The sequence below is a fragment of the Clytia hemisphaerica genome, unplaced genomic scaffold (genome assembly GCF_902728285.1).
Source record: "Clytia hemisphaerica strain Z4C2 unplaced genomic scaffold, Clytia hemisphaerica genome assembly, whole genome shotgun sequence".
Lineage (NCBI taxonomy): Eukaryota > Metazoa > Cnidaria > Hydrozoa > Leptothecata > Clytiidae > Clytia > Clytia hemisphaerica.
Window position 1 is genome coordinate 1010857 of NW_027103240.1, and position 16449 is coordinate 1027305.

The 16449-nt window shown below is 32.5% G+C and overlaps 1 protein-coding gene and 1 long non-coding RNA gene across 3 annotated transcripts; both read left to right on the plus strand.

Moving 5' to 3' along the window:
- Positions 1–665: 665 nt before the first annotated feature.
- LOC136798000 (spermatogenesis-associated protein 6-like) lies at positions 666–11947 on the plus strand. 2 transcript variants are annotated; one of them, XM_067054618.1, is made up of 12 exons: positions 666–885; positions 3048–3185; positions 3661–3709; positions 4018–4065; positions 4718–4848; positions 5387–5455; positions 7743–8109; positions 8705–8843; positions 9258–9461; positions 10115–10169; positions 10647–11594; positions 11641–11947. In XM_067054618.1, the coding sequence occupies exons 1-10, from the start codon at positions 838–840 to the stop codon at positions 10146–10148; spliced, it is 1227 nt and encodes a 408-aa protein (XP_066910719.1). In that variant the 5' UTR covers positions 666–837; the 3' UTR covers positions 10149–10169; positions 10647–11594; positions 11641–11947. The 2 variants fall into 2 exon arrangements, with proteins under 2 accessions (XP_066910719.1, XP_066910783.1); XM_067054682.1 differs by having other exon boundaries at positions 667–885; positions 8010–8109.
- Positions 11948–13095: 1148 nt separating this feature from the next.
- LOC136814797 (uncharacterized) lies at positions 13096–16112 on the plus strand. Its single transcript, XR_010847675.1, has 4 exons — positions 13096–13185; positions 14039–14229; positions 14986–15082; positions 15977–16112. It is a non-coding gene; the product is annotated as an uncharacterized lncRNA (long non-coding RNA).
- The last annotated feature ends 337 nt before the right edge of the window (positions 16113–16449 follow it).

Genomic DNA, 16449 nt, shown 5'->3' on the forward strand with positions numbered 1-16449 from the left:
CTCATTTTGCCTGTGAGCGTATTCGTGAGTTTCCCGCTTGAAAAAAGGGCGTGGCATGGCACAACGGGGAATTTTCTAAAAGGACTTCTTTCTTTTCGGAAAATCGCTTGATCGCGGAAATTGTCGAAATTAATCAAGGAAGTAATTTGAGTTATGATGAGATCCTGGAACGCATTTTTTCTTGTATAGCCCCTTATAGAAACAATACTGACAATAAACAGTGTTGCCTGTTGGCAGTTGTTTTAACTAAGCTCGTAAGCTCCAGTGGTGTGACGTCAAATTTTCAATAATACGAAAAAATACCAAGATCTCCAAGCTTGAAAATCCAACAAAGGGGATATTCATTTTAGCTCAGAACATATTTTCTCAATAGAAATTTTGAAAAGAAAACCTCATTAATAACTGATTGCACAACATTCCACTGTGATTCAAGTTTTAAGGAAAATATCATTAATTTTTCATTGATGGAAAATTTCATTGAGAAAAAAATCACTCCCCCTACAAATCACGGCTCTTTCCGTAATTCGAATGTCTGTCGCTATGGAAACAAAGGTCACACACACTATAAAAAAACGTCGTTAATTTTTTCATTTAACGTGTGACCGCGTAACTCATTTTCCTTTTGAAATGAGGCCAGACCAATAAGCCGGATATGTTTACAAAATAGAACTCAGCTGAGATCGTGTGGTGTGGATTTATTTTTGGGAAATCTGAACACAAGCTACAACATCTGCTTATTTGCTACCTACCTACCCTGTTCATTCAACTTCTACTTGACACTTCAAAGACTACAAACATCTTCTCTTCGTCATTCTGTTCTAGCCCTCAAAAATAAAAATGCCTAGAAAAGCCATGAAATGCATTGTTGAAGTTGATCTTCATGTGGTAAGTTCTTTTTTACATTTAAAACTTTGATAGATTCTCTGTTATTTTCAAGCAAAATTGGTTTTGATTAATTGTTGATTAATTTTAGCAGAGTTTAATTCAAGCATAAGTCAATTTAAGTCTATAAGTCCAATCCCACAAGACGGCAATCACAATGTAGAATGGCTAAACTTTCTACTTTCTCTCTCGTTGTTATTCCCGGGGAAACTTTCTTATCAGTCAGTCAGGGATATGTTCAGATTTGCTGTTTGTCAATTGGTTAGTCAGATCGGTCAAATAGACGATAGGTAATCGGTTAAATAACGGGTCATTGTTGTTATGCCTAGATACCTCAGAGGTAATTAATCGAACCAATAGAATTGTATTTTTAATCTAACTTGATCAAGTTTTGTTGCCCTAATGTTTGATAGTTGAGTTATCAAACTTTAACCAAATACTAGCTAATTCTCAAAGAGACCTTAAAAATAGTTCAATTAGTTTGTTTATTGATAAACTTCATCAAATATCGAACATATATAATCTGCAACTGACGCAATGCAAAAAATCAGCAATCTTAGTATTGATTGATCTTTCAAAAAGATTACATCATTGACGCAAAATAGTCAGCCTACTTTTTTTAGCACTGTTGGTGGCAGACTTACCCCCTCCATTCCGCTTACAGATTGGATAGAAGCCTTAAAGATATTTCAAGAGAAGAACAGAATTTCCTTCAAATTTCACATTATCTTTGGTGGCCATCAAAAAAATGCTCTGTTCGTGTCGCAATGGATGTTAAAAATGCATGCGGGCGGACAGGCGGTCGAAAAAGTTCCTGTTTTTTTTTTTATTAAACCAGTGATTCGGGGGCGGGTGGTGACGCGATCAAAACATTTTTTGATGGTCGTCAGAGCAATTAAGAAAAAAGCTATACTTTAAAAGAACATATTGCTTTTCCTGGATTTTTTTCCGCTTCTCTCCTGCACTGGAAAATCACCGAAAAATATGATGCGGGCGGTTGACGCGAATAGAACAATTTTTCGATGGCCGCCTTTGTCATCCAGGGTTTTGTCAAATTTGTCGAACATTTCTTCTTGTCAAACTTTGTCAAACTTCATGTTTTTAGCCGAACTTAATAACTCACATCTTAGCAATTTTTGAGAATTTTGATTAATGAATTTAAATGAATTTTTGTTGTTCAGTTAAGTTCAAGAAAGTTCTTTTAGTTCTGTAATCAAATTGTTTGATTAATTGTGTCTGGTATATCAAAATAGAAAGTGCAATTTGAAGGAAAACAACAATAAAGGTCATAATATTTTGATAATTTTGGTTATTATTAAAGTTCCGGCGAGAAAGTCGATTTTGGGCTATCTCTTTAATTTAATCGAATATTTCAATTCGGAAGGGGTTGGCAGACTTACAGGCTATATTTTGAGCATTATTGGACTATTTTTGAACTTTTGAATCCTCAGATACTAAGGTCCTAAGTCTTAAGTCTCATGATAAAACTCAGAGTTAAAACTCTACCCTTCCAACCTACTTTAGAGCACTTGCAAATCGCTTGTGGTTCAAAAACTTCCCGGTGTATTTCTCTTTTTTCTCAAATATTATATGACCTTGATTGTAGTTGTGTCGCTATTTTTGCTTCAAGGTGATTTCTATATCACAAAGAATAAGTTAAATTATTTTTATTTCTAGTTCTATAAATTTTAGTCACATAATACACTAAGGTACATTATCATGATATTGACATTTTATTTTATTTCAATCCTTATTCTAGCAGTAGGCTTTTCTATCTTCATATTTCCAATGAAAACAGAATTTGCCGCAAAAATTCCTTAAATAGAAGAGGAATTTACATTTTAAATATTTTCATTTAAGATTTGGTGCAAAAAAGGGAAACTAGAAAAGCTTGCAAGCTAAACTAAAATGAGTAATTATAAACTCCAACCAACTTCATTATCTAAAAATATAGCACATGCATATTTTACTAATCGTATGCATCAATCTGTTATAGTTGTAATGCTGGAGTTTAAAATTATTCAATTCGTAATACATCATGATTAAGAAAATATCTTTAGTAGTATGTCAGTTTATTTATTATCACAAATCAGTGCCAACAATTGTTTCAATGTATTTAATGATATATAATCATGTACTGTATTCCATTGTTTCCTACTTTTCAGACAACCTGTCCAGGAACATTTCTACGAGACTATGAATATGTATATCTTCATATGGAAATGCTTGGGCTTGAAGCTCGCACTAAATCTGTCCCACCAACTTTCCCATTATTCTTCCATGAAAGATTAAAATTCGAAAGAGTAAGTGTTAATTTTTCTGTTTACTTCCATTAAATTTCTAGTTCCTAAATAATTGCTAATAAAACTGATCACAACAAGGGTTAACTTTAAGATTTCTAACATTTGCAGAAATTGACATTCAAAATAAATACAAAAAATCTACTGTTATGTTATTAAACTTGAATTCACCCAGGTTGTGTTAACTATAACTGTTAAACAAAGTTTAAGCCATGGTAATTTTCAGAAACCCTGCCTTCCCTGTTAATTTTAAATCGTTGCACTCTTTTTACCTGCATAATGGACTTGAATAGGGGCAGAATGATCAACTTTTTAGTGTAGTTCCCAGAACTCTCCATTTCCATTGACAGAATCTCTTGGTCAATCTGAGTGAATTGATTACAAAATTTTAAAAGTTGAAAAATTTTTTCCCAATAAGGTAATAAGAATTTTTCTGAATATACTTCACTTCTTGATTGATTATGTTTTTCTTTTCTAGACATTCTATGACTGCACAGATCCTGCCCTGGTAGCTGCTGTATTAAAAGGTAATCTAAAGATCCTCTCATAAGTCATAAAGATTGGAATATTTTACTCAGTCCAAAACACATTTCTTTAAAAGGAAAAATATTTACAAATAACTTTCTTTTCTTTTGAATTTCTTTTAGCATTACTTCTGAATATTTTTTCAATCTTGGAAAAGCTTTTAAACTTATTCCCGTGTCTAGACATTTTCATCTTTAAACATAATAGTTTCCTAACTTTAAGATTTTAATTCACATTAGATTATCATTTTCAAAAAAATTCAGTATGACAAAATATGGCAACATTTTTATTTTGTTCTTTATTTCTTTAGGAGAAGATTTAATCATTGAATTACGTCAACACACAGATTACATATCAGGTATGGAAAAGTTTTTATTTTAATTGAAGATTGCTACCCAAGAATGGCAGATAACTGCCCATAGCTGAAATTGAATAGTGTCTTTTCTTTTAATGGTAAAACTCCTCATCTGTCGCCAAAAACCTCTCCAGTTCAGCCACAAAGACACAATTTCTGGCCTGCAAATATGGAAGAAGAGTTCATGATAATCGCATCCGAAATAGCTTGGGTCATTTCCACAAGTTTTATTACTTTAATTCAAAAGTAGTGGCAAACACCTGGTCTTTTTTGGGTGCCTCTATAAAAACATTACGTCATGAATATCATTAATTTGTTCCATAACACTGATGACCTAAGACCTACCGCTACAGGACCAAAAAATATGCCCAGCTGGCACACAACGTCAAAACAACGTCCATTTGACATTCATAACGTCCAAATTACGTTATTTGAACGTTAAAACAACGTTGTGTGCCAGCTGGGTGGGCAATCTCATATGATGCCAGTGGTACTTTTAAAGCCTTTTAAATAATTCTTCAAATTGCAGATTAGCAAAATTAGGGAAAAATCAAAATATAATAGCCGCATTCTTTTTCACCGTTCAACAAATTGCAGGTTAGCTCAATACATTACAGATGATTTAGATCAAATAATTGATTTTTTTACTTTTTAGATGGAAAAGTCATATCACATTGCAGTAGCAACACACACGATTTCTTATATCCAGCAATACCACCTTATTATGGAAGTGGCCGTGAAATTCTTTTATACAAAACTGCTAAATTTAAACCTATCCGCGTTACTGTAAGCATTTTTTTCTTGAAAGTGTTTTCTAACAAATACAGTTGTCCTCGTTAACATGCCAAAAGGTTTAATCTCAAAAGAAATATCTCGGAAAAATTACAATCTTGCACTTCTGTGTGTGAGATTGGTCTTTTGTCGTATCAAAACTTTGTTTTTTCCTCTTTATGAAAAGTGCCTAATCTCAGTATCAAAAATAAACGTTTGCAGCGTAACTATTGATTTTGTAACGTAATTTTAAGATTGAGCTATTAGTCATGTGAACGAGGTTGTGTAAATTTCTTCTGTCATAGACAGATTTCCGTCTCAGTGAAATATATAAAGAGTGCTTTTCCATCTCAAAATTATACATAATTTACCAACATTTCAAGAATATGTGCTAATTTTCTGTGTAAAATTAATTTCCTGTCTCAGACCCTCTACAAATAGTTCTTGGAAATCCAGGTCGAAAATAATATGTAGTAATTTTTTGAAATCAAATTGAACGTAGAAATCACCTTAAATATTGTATGGTTTTATTTTTTTGTATTTTCTTTCCCAGGGTGAACCAGTAAAGCTAGAATTCTCGACTAAAACTGTCATCAAAGAAGTTCCCGATTTTGAAACATCGGTAAGTCTTTAATTAATTTTTAATTACTTTTATTAATTACTAAAGCTTGATAATTATTGGCAAAGATAGGTATAACAATAAAGATGACTCTTATCTTAAGCTATGTTAGACTGCACGTATCCCCTCCGATATGTTTTGATATAGGGTTTGCGTGTATAAAATTCCCGTCCAAGAGTTACCCCCGTCTTTGTGTATTTGAGTTTTGAAAGCTTAGTAAGTTTTATACGAGAGACCTTTTTTATTAAATTTTGATTAATGATTTGAATGGCTAGAGGTTCATGGACAGTCATTGGATTTCTGAAGCTTTTTAAGAAAAACTCAGGGCAACTCGGACGGGAATTTTAGACAAGATTAGCATCCCCATAAAATATCAAAACATATCAAAGGGGATGCGTGCAGCTGACAGTTATGCATGTATCTTATTTCAAATCAAAGCTTAGACTAGAGTTTACTTCTGACTGAAGTTATCTTTTTGATAAGTTTGATGGAAGTAGTAGTGCCATTCAGTCTGAGTTGAGTGGACCCCAGCCTAATCAAAGCTAAGCTCTACTATTCAGCACAGAAGGGAAGTTATATGTGTGAAGTTAGACAGCCAGGAGCCCGCTGGTACCCCTTACTTACCTAAGTACCCCCTCCCAGAAGTTAGACAGCGTCACATTATTCTAATACACGGGTTGCAAAATTATATCAATGTAGTCAAAACATGTGTTAATCGAAAAAGTTCACTTGATTTTATTCCCATATTACTTACTTTATTTACAACTTAAGCTGATAACTTTTTTTTAGTGTCAATCAGAAATAAATTTCATGTGACAAACATATAAGAATTTCAAGTAAAAGCATGATTTGTCTTCAGACTTTAATTTTGCAACCTGTATATTGTCTAAAAGCTTGGACATTGAATGGGATTTCTATAGTGAAGTTTACATAGTTAAGAGTAAACCATTCGGGTAGAGACTGCGCCCAACCTAGAACAACGACTATACAGCTATATTAAACAAAGTTATTTAGTAAATTAACAGTTCTAAGGTGTGAATTTTAACAGTTTTAATTTCAAAACTAAAGAGACTACCGTTCGTCTCCTCTGAGACAGCGATCTGTAATTAATGATATAATTGTTTATAATTTATAATTAATTGAACTAATTATTAATAACATGCTAAACTATTTAAACTATTTATTAAACATATAACTCATAAGTTATAACTCATGTTACTTAATGTTAAAATTTGTTTTTAATATTAAACATTTTTTTATATGAACAAACTATATAAGAGCATAAGGCTTCGATAACCAAAATGTTAAGAACATGTTAATGTTCATAAAATCGTAAAGCACCCAATTTCTTAAGAAAAGGGACAAAAATACTAAAACAATGGCGAATATAAGAACATGTTAAGAACATTTTTAGGCTACTCAAAAAGTTAAGAAGATCAGAAGGCTTCAAAAATTTTGGATGTTCTTATAAAAAAGCGTGTACACGGCTGATGAATTAATTATTTCGATTGAGTAAAATGCCTAAATTTTCTGCTTTTTTTAAGAATTTAAAAAGTTATTTTGATTCTATTTTATAGATTGTCCTTTTTATTTATAAGAAAATTCAAAAGTTTTGAAGCTTTAATATAAATTTTTTCTCATAAAAAGTAATACATTCATTTACTAAAATTTGGCGACTGCAATGAAAGCTATTTTTCCGGATATTTAATTTCGCGGATACAAAGATTTAAAACACTACTTGTTAAAGAAAAACTAATTGATATTCGACTTAAACGATGACTATTTTGCATAATTTTTTTTTCATTTTTGAAGAACGTGTTTTTTTTGCGCGCATTTAATTTGGCAGATTTAGTCTAAAACTGCCAAATTCGCAAAATTTATATAAGTTAATTAAACAAGATAGCTGAAGTATTAGGAGAGATTTTTAAAAAAGTTAAAATGTTAGATAAGTTTAGTGTAGTAAATTTCTGTCAAATCTCCTGTTACTAGATTCCAAAAAACATATAGGGCGATTACGTTTTCACGGGAAGAAGCATCATTGCCACTGCTAATTTTATAACTTTTCTATTTTTCATATTGATTTTAAAAGTGAATGGATAATTTGACGAATTCAAAAGTATTAGCTTTAAGGTTCCTAACATATTACGATTATAATCATTACGCGATCAAACTCAATATTCCTGAGTATTTCTTAATTGTTCTTAATTTAATCGCCGAATATGTGTAATCTTAATAACCATATAATAATAACAAACTAACACATCGCCTTTGTTAATTTCTATTAATTTAGGGCGTCCTGGATAAAAGCAGTCGTACCATTGCATCGCCTATTAAAAGTACTAAACATAAACAATTAGCTGATAGTCGTGTTCCAAAACCACCCGGCCGCCCTAAAACTTCGGGCGCGGGTGATGGTGGGTTGAGGCGCAGTAAATCCAAAAGTTCAAGCACGCCCGATTTAACTTTGTTGGGGGATTCTAAGAATGAATTTTTGGTTCGACGTAAGGATGACCAAATGATTTCGAATCGTGATTTTAATTCCTTTACTCGTCCAAAGCCACGACGTTCCGTGTCACCATCGCGCTCCATGAGACGTTCCGTGTCGCCATCACGTCCACGTAACTTCAACGGAAATACGACTGTAGAATCGATCCCAGGTAAGCTATGTATTTTATTCTTAACAACTCAAAAAAAAAAAACAATTAAACCCATCTTTAGGAGATCACCCTAAAAAGCCGGGAAAATCCAGGGGTTCCCTGAAAATAAGATGTCTCTCTAAAATTTAGACGAATATACAAGACATATCTCTGTAATTTTTACGAATATACGTTTTTTTTTATCACAGTTTCACTTTTTAAGGGGTATGGTTTTATAAACTTCCGAAAAGAGAAGGATCTAGACAAAACAATTTTCAGTGTCTTTTTTTTTTGTACCAAATTTGACCCACCCTCCCCTTAAGGTTTATCTAGTATCTTAATTATCCTAGATATCTCATTTCACTGAAGATTGGTGCACACGAAAGTATGAAATAAGAACTTAGTTAATTTTTATTATAATACTTTACGCGTACATTCTTTTGCGAGCATAAGCTTTCGCGAATTGCCCTGTTTAAAATTTTCAAAGACATATTTACTTTCGCGAAAAAGGCCAAAATTCGCAAAAATCGCGAACGTTTCTACTCGCGAAAGTTTGTACACCTAAAGTACCTTGTATCTTATTCATTTATTATCTTATTTTTAAATAATCTTTTAGCCACGGTGTACAGATCGAGCTCACCTGCTCGTCACTATAGATCAGTAACCGAACCCACATACCTTTCATCGACCACGCCCAGAAATTTAACCACACGGTTGGACGATCTCGATCTCTCGCTTGCTTCTACTAAGAGAAGGTATTTAAAAAATTATAGCTCATTTCAAATATCGTTTTTCTTTACAAATTTTCTTTGTATTTATTTACAAGGACATTGCTTGGAATTTAGCAAAAAAATTTGTAGCTTTTACGTTTTAGGCTGCTGAACAATTATACTAGGTCCAACCCCTTTTGAATTCCGAATCGTTTCATTTTCAAAAATGAACTCAAAATGATCTTTTTAACTTGGTTTTGTACAACGAAAGAAGAAATGTTTTACTTCTTTTATGAGAATATACTTCTTGTCTTTGCAATAATCTACAACTAGTTGGTTTTTTTCGATGTTTCGTACTTTATTTGGGATTTTTTGGAAAATTCACTTCACTAAGAAAAACCTTTAAAAGCCATTTGACTACAGAACTATTTGTATTAAACATTTTTTCTCTTTTGATAGGGTTCACACAGTTACGCCCAACATGAACCACGCCTTACGTTCTTCCCAACGTATTCAACGCCGCGTTGACGAACTTGTACGCCGTAGGGATTTCAACTATGTAGATTCAGACGCTGAGAGCGACTACTCTTTGGATTTGCTACGTGAATCTTTGCGTGATGAACGAAACGCCCTTAATGACGCCATCAAAGAGGCGGATCGAGAGTAAGGAAATTTTATTTGTCTATGCAACTGTATAGTTGACGATGTAAAGATGCTCTCTAATTCGATTTTCAAGAGATATGGGATTTTCATGTTCTTGTTGACGGGGACTTTCATTGTTATGGAATAATGGAGCGTATCGAATAATAGAACGTTTAACTGGAGAGCGTGTCCCGGGTGGAAATTCCTTGAAAAATAGGGAGGTGTTTATTACAGTTTGTTGTGATTAATCTATCATTCATATCATAATGGTGGGTGATTTGGGCTTTATTCAGATGTGGCTCCCTTTATAGAGAGATTGTTGATTTGTAAAGCTCACGAGTCCTGGGAAGGACGAAACACGTGTCTGCGGATAGCTATACACATTTTTTCTATAAGAATATCCAAAATATTTAAAGTATTCCGATGTTCTTAACTTTTTGAGTTTTAAGCCTAAAAATGTACTTAAAATGTTCTTATTTTGACCATTTTGTGAGCATTTTCGACCATATTCCTAAGAAAATGGGTGTTTTTGAGTCCTCAAAGCCTTGAAATGTTCTAAACTTGTTCTTAACATTTTGGCCATCGAAGCCTTATGTTCTTATATAGTTTGTTCTTATATTACAAAACGTGTATATGGATAAATAATGACTTATAATTTCTTATTTTTCTTCCAGGGCGTTCTATCGATCGTTGAATCGCACCCGATGAAAAGAACAAATTACACACAAGGTGAGATACCCTTCAAAGAGGACTTTGAATCTTATAAAATAATTTAATGCTACAATCATGGTCGAAATATATTGAGAATTTTATGTATTTTAACGTTTTGCAAAATTTAAAGTTCGGGCGAGAATTTCGATTTTATTACTACCACTTTTAATTCCATTGGATTTTTCGATTGTACCTTGAAACTTTTAGTTAACCAAAAAACTAAAACAACTTTGCCTGGTAAACATAAGGTACCTCGATTTGTGAGGTCCTCTTGATTTGTGATATTCATGACGTAATTTTTTCTACGGAAAGACCCTGGTTTTTGTCAGTAGTGGCAAATTTTATACAACTTTTGTCTAGTTTAAATCTGCCACTACTGGCAAAAACCGGGGTTTTTCCGTAGAAAACATTACGTCATGAATATCATGAATCGAATCCTTCTTGTCTACAAGATCCTCAATTTTAATCTTAACTTTTCCTGTTTTCTCTTTTCAGCATACATCAACAAATCATCACAACACCTCGAAATGAAAATGTGTAAAAAACAATAAAAATGAAATTTGAAATAAGAACAAAACGAAATTTAATTTTGATAACATAAAAGTTATTACAATGATAGTTAGTCATTTTCCTCCAATATCCTCCCTTCTTAGAATTTTATCAAAGATTTTTTTATCACTATCTAGAAAGCTAGATCGCGTCGCTTTTTATAATCGAGTACATTATTATAACTTAGTTCGAAACTGGATCATATATATGGACGTATTATATTTAATTTTGAAAGTGACAATTTATTACAGATTAATTGACTGAAACTCCGTAAAACATTTTCCGTATCTGAAACTCCTAAGAATCGTTCGATGATCATTGGAACTGTAATTCTCTCACAAAACAATTTCTCTCGCAATTTATGTCATGAGACATTACTATTTTGCCATTTTCACTTAGCGTGGTTTGGTGGAGTAATTAATTGAATCCTCTTAAGCGGCTGGATGGCTATCTCAGTTCTTTTGAGTAATACGTTTTTTTATTAGAACATCTAAAAAATTTTAAGCCTTCGGATGTTCTTAACGTTTTGAGTATTAAGCCTAAAAATGTTCTTATTTTCTCCATTTTTCATGTATTTTTGTCCATTTTCGTAAGAAATTAGGTGTTTGAGAGTCCGCGAAGCCTTAAAATGTTCTTAACTTGTTCTTAGCATTTTTGCCACCGAAGCCTTATGTTCTTCTAATAGTTTGTTCCTACAAAAAAGATGTGTACTCTATATAATAACTCTTTGGAATTAATCAGCAAATTCTAGGCCTCATCTCGCGATTTGTTATTCGTCTATTTGAGTAAATCTGGTGCGTAATTCAACATATATACCATTTTTGGGTTTTTAGCTTGTTTTTTTTATTTGGTGGGATATATGCATCTTTTTACCTCTAAAAGAAAATTCAAAAAGTTTGGATGTATTTTTTCAGACTTTGTAAAAAATCGAATGATCAAGATTTTTATGTTTGTTAATTTCATATAATATAATATTTTACTCTGGTGTGTATAGTTTAGATAATTGTGTTTTTTCTTAATTTTATTTCTTTTTGAATTATAAAGTCGGTTTTTAATTTTTCAACTGGCAAACTTGATGGAAACTTATTCCTGAAATTTATATGGGTTTTATTTTAGCCATAAAAAACACTCTTTGTTAATTTTTGTGCATATTTAACTATGATGATATACATTTTTTTTTTAAGAATTTTTATACTACTACCATTATTAAATAAATACATTACGTCATATCGTAAAAAAGATAGTAAGCAACCCAAAGACAAAATTTTGCTTTGACCTTTGACCTTTTACAAGTTTTTAAAATGTTGAAGCATTCAGATGTTCTTAACTTGTTCTTAAGTTTTAAGCCTAAAATTGTTCTTAGCTTTGTTCTTATTTTCACCATTTTGTGAAAAGTTTTGTCCATTTTCCTAAGAAATTGATTGTTTTGAGTCTGCAAAGTCTTAAGATATTCTTAAAATGTTCTTAAAATGTTCTTATAATTTTGGCCATCGATCACTATATCCTTGCTCAAAACTTTTACAAAAACACCATATTTTTGTTTGAGGTATGTGTTAAATGTTAACTTAATTTTGGGTTTACCCTAAGAAATGCTGTTAAGAATGTTTTAAGATTTTATTACAATTTTTATTACAGATTCGCGAAAAACCACTAAAACCAAAAAGTGCTGACGTCAGCAAAACTTGTTTTTTAAATAACTCTAGTTTGGCCTTGGCTAATGGTAGAAACGTGAAATTTGGACCAAAATTTTTTGAAATTTTGCTGTCGTCAGCACAAAAAGCAAATACGAAAATTTGCAAAAAGGTGCTGACGTCAGCAAAATGATCCTTTTATTGATATACAACGTTGGTCCAATTTTCACGAAAATTGGCGAAAATGAGGTGTAAAAAATTAGGTAACCCCCCTACAGGGAAACTTCATCATGGTATCCTTCGTAGTAAATCATTGGTTTGCTCATTTTCTGCCGGCTAATGATCTTCAAAAATTATGGTAATTTTCATGTTTTTGAGACATGCCATAACTTACCGAGAAAGATATCACAAGGTTGATCTGAAAGGTGTTGACCCAGCTCTGTAATAAAACATTTCTTGAAATTTTCGCAATTGAGAATAAACAGACGTAGTTTCGCCATTTTATATAAACAATTAGTAAGCTTCTAGTCAATATTTATTAAAGTATAGCATAGCTGCATCAACGGGACGAGATGGAGTTTTTACAAGCTCTTATTTGATTTCGTTGGTCGTTAACCAGTAATAAAACAATTTTGTTACTTTTTCTAAAGAACGTGTCATTTCTATTACTTCAAATGACCAATTATTGAAGTATCTTATAAAAACTTCATCTCATCTGGCATCAACAACCATTTTATATATTTTTCCCAGTATGTACTAATGAACGTGGTCACAGCAAAATATGATAAGCTATAAAAAGTGGGAATGGCTAGATTCAAACCACAATAGATTTTATACTTAGTCCAGTGAAGAGGGTGAGTTAAATAGAATATTAACTAAAGTCTGTCTCAAAGGTTTTATTTCTAAATAAGAGTGATGTCGTTTGCTTTTACCGTGAGTATCACAGCGCGAATAAATTCGAGCTGTGAAGACAAAGTTTTTTTTTAATACAAGATCTTGAAGAAAAACGCTCGCAAAGTAGATATATTTCACCGTTTGGCTTCGTTTGGCTTTGATCTTAGGAGGTCATCACTGCGTGAAGAAATTTAACTGAAATATTTATTCAATATATTGACCCCAAAAAACAGCAAACAACAGGGTTTTTAGACGTCAATTAGCTTATAACTTTGTTTGATATCTTTTGACTGAATGATTATTTTTTAGAAATTTTTTCACAGTGATGACGTTCGATGATCAAGGATTCACTTCAGTGAAAATGTTAGTTATAGCACTTTTCTATAAGATCTTCATTTTTTTCTTCTTCATTTTCATCTTCATTTTTAGAATTTTTTTAAAGACTTTTTTATTTCAAATTGTTCCACTCGCAAATATCTTTTCAACGATACCAAATTTATAAAGATTGAAGAATTCCTTCAAAAGTTATAGGTAAAAGAAAAAAGAGTGCATACTTATCGTGAACAGACTTTAAATATCGTTTCAAGCACAAAGTCGCTATCTCAAAGGTGAAAACTTAGTGAAAACTTAATCAATAAAACTTTTCGTCAGGTAAAATTTAAGTTTAGGAAAAATCACTTTTCTAAAACTCTTTGGAACAACTCCCTTGGAATACACAGGCTGCAAAATTAAAGTCTGAAGACAACACGCTTTTTACTCGAAATTTTTACAACATCGTCTAAATTTTTACGTGCTTTTTTAATTTCTCTACAGATTATATTGAGACAGGCTGTAGCAGGTCACATATTTTAAAAATGAGATTTCTTTCGCAACTTGTTTTCATCACATTCATCGGATTGACAGTATCACAATCGTGCATACCTTCAAATTGGAATTATGCTTGGGTTAAAGTTGGTAAGGCCTGGTTTACACAGCTAAAAGTGGCAAGAACATGGCTAGGACAGGTACACTTTTTTATATAAGAACATCCAGAATTTTTAAAGCCTTTGATTTGAATGTTTTTGAATTTTTTAGTTTTAAGATTAAAAATGTTCTTATTTTCACCATTTTGTGAGTATTATTGTCCATTCTCCTAAGAAATAAATCAGGTGTTTTAGAATCCGAAAAGTCATAAAATGTTGTTAACTTGTTCTTACTTTTAATATTTTGGCCATTAAATAAAACATTGTGTTCTTATATAGTTTGTTCTTATAAAAACGTGTACATAAAATGCTTCAAAAAGTGCTGACAAAGCGCTGCTTCTTCAAAATGAGACGCCAACAAGTGTATAAGAACATTGTAAAGGCTTTAAAAACTCTATAGCATAAAATTTCTAGGAAATTACTAAGCCAGCTGGCACACAACGTTGTTTCAACATTTATCTAACGTTCACAACGTCCATATAACGTTAGATGGACGTTGAAACAACGTTGTGTGCCAGCTGGGAAGCTACTGAGTGTAAAATTCTCACAAAATACTGAAAATATTATTAGAACACTTTGAACGCCTGACCTGAGTTGAGAAATATTTTGATTTCAAAATGCCAATAATAACAACATTTTAAGCCCAAGAAGATAAGCACACAGGCTCAGCCCAAATTAAGACGTTTTATTTGAAAACAGCGTGTACCCGTGTATAATATTATTCTGGATGAGTCTAACCATCCCAAGGAGAGAATTGACCTAAAAATTACAGAACGCAAACGTAATTCATTTATTTAGGTTGAAATGTGTAAGAAAGTTGATCCTTCACGAAAAAGCTCAATTGGCACTCTACGAAATAAAGAAGAAAACTTGAAAGTCCAAAAAACTTTCCCAGGTTCGTTTTTCGCTTTACGTCACTTTTTGCTCAGTTTGAAGAACTTTATTAAACAAATCATACAGTTTATTAATTCTATCTTTAATCTTCATAGCCTTTTCATTGATATTTTGAGGCAAGCTCGAACCTAGTTAGTCTCCCTTATTAGAGTTTGGTTTATTAAATTTTCTGATAGCGCTCACGATTGTGTCACGTGAATTCCGGGGTGCAAGTGGCTCTGGGAACGAGATCGGTTGACATTCGCCAAATCCTACAATCTATTCTCTTTTTTCTCATATATTATGACTTATTTTGGCGAATTTGGCGAGTTTAGACTAAATCCATCAAAATTAAATATATATTTCATTCACTCGCAAATAATTTTCTTTTGGCATTTTCCCAAAGTAACTCCTAAAATTCATCAAAATTGCTCAGATTTAGCCTGTCATCCGCCAATATTAGTTCTCGCTAAAATTAAAAAATTGACCATTCGCAGTTCTATCTCGTAATTATAAAAAAAATTCAAGATTTCTGCTGCTCGCCAAAATAACTTTCCTTAATGTATATCAGATCCCATAAAAAGTTAAACTGTAAAAAAGGCTTGGGGACACGAGAAGTTTTTTTCGCGTAGGTGTAATGATGCAACATGCTCTATCCCACCAACACAAGTTCACGGGGGGACAAAAAGTGAGGGAAATACCCAAAAGACACGCTGATTTTGTCCATGGGTGAAAGTGAGACAAACAAATGTTATTAAAAGTGTTGTCGATTTCACTTTTATCGGTAGAAAGAAAAATGGGGTGGATACACGAGAAAGCATTTCAGGTTGGTGGGATAGAGCATGTTGCATTGCGCCAACGCGAAAAAAAACTTCTCGTGTCCCCAAGCCTTAAAAGAGGAAATTTTTTTTTCTAGGCCCAACGTGGATTGGAGGCTTTGAAATTGAAACTACTGGTCAATGGTTTTGGTGGGGAACAAACACCAACAAAATAACTAACACTTTCTGGGCAAGCGGTGAACCAGATAATCGAGGCGGAAACGAGGCGTGTATTATGTATGATTGGCGGTTGGGTGCAGGTTGGACTGATATTGCGTGCACCAGTGTTTATATGGCAATCTGCGAAATCCGATGTGATTAAATCAAAATTATCTGATCTACCTTAAGTGAAATTTCAAAAACCGGCCATTCGCCAAATTTAACAAAAAGATATTATGTAAAGAATAACAACTTTTCAGTCTATTTTATAGTATAGTATTATGTATAGTTATAGTGTGAGTATCACTCCCCATACAAGGGGTAGAAGAACCTTTTCAAAGCAAAAAAAAAAGATTCTTAGGAATGTGTGAAAAATTCCCTTGGAAAAATTCATTTCATACCATGAGGTGGA

Coding starts and splice junctions, on each gene's coding strand:
- LOC136798000 (XM_067054618.1), top strand. CDS start 838: ATGCCTAGAAAAGCCATGAAATGCATTGTTGAAGTTGATCTTCATGTG. Junction 3,186..3,660: donor AAAGATTAAAATTCGAAAGA/GTAAGTGTTAAT, acceptor TTTCTTTTCTAG/ACATTCTATGACTGCACAGA. Junction 8,110..8,704: donor GACTGTAGAATCGATCCCAG/GTAAGCTATGTA, acceptor ATAATCTTTTAG/CCACGGTGTACAGATCGAGC.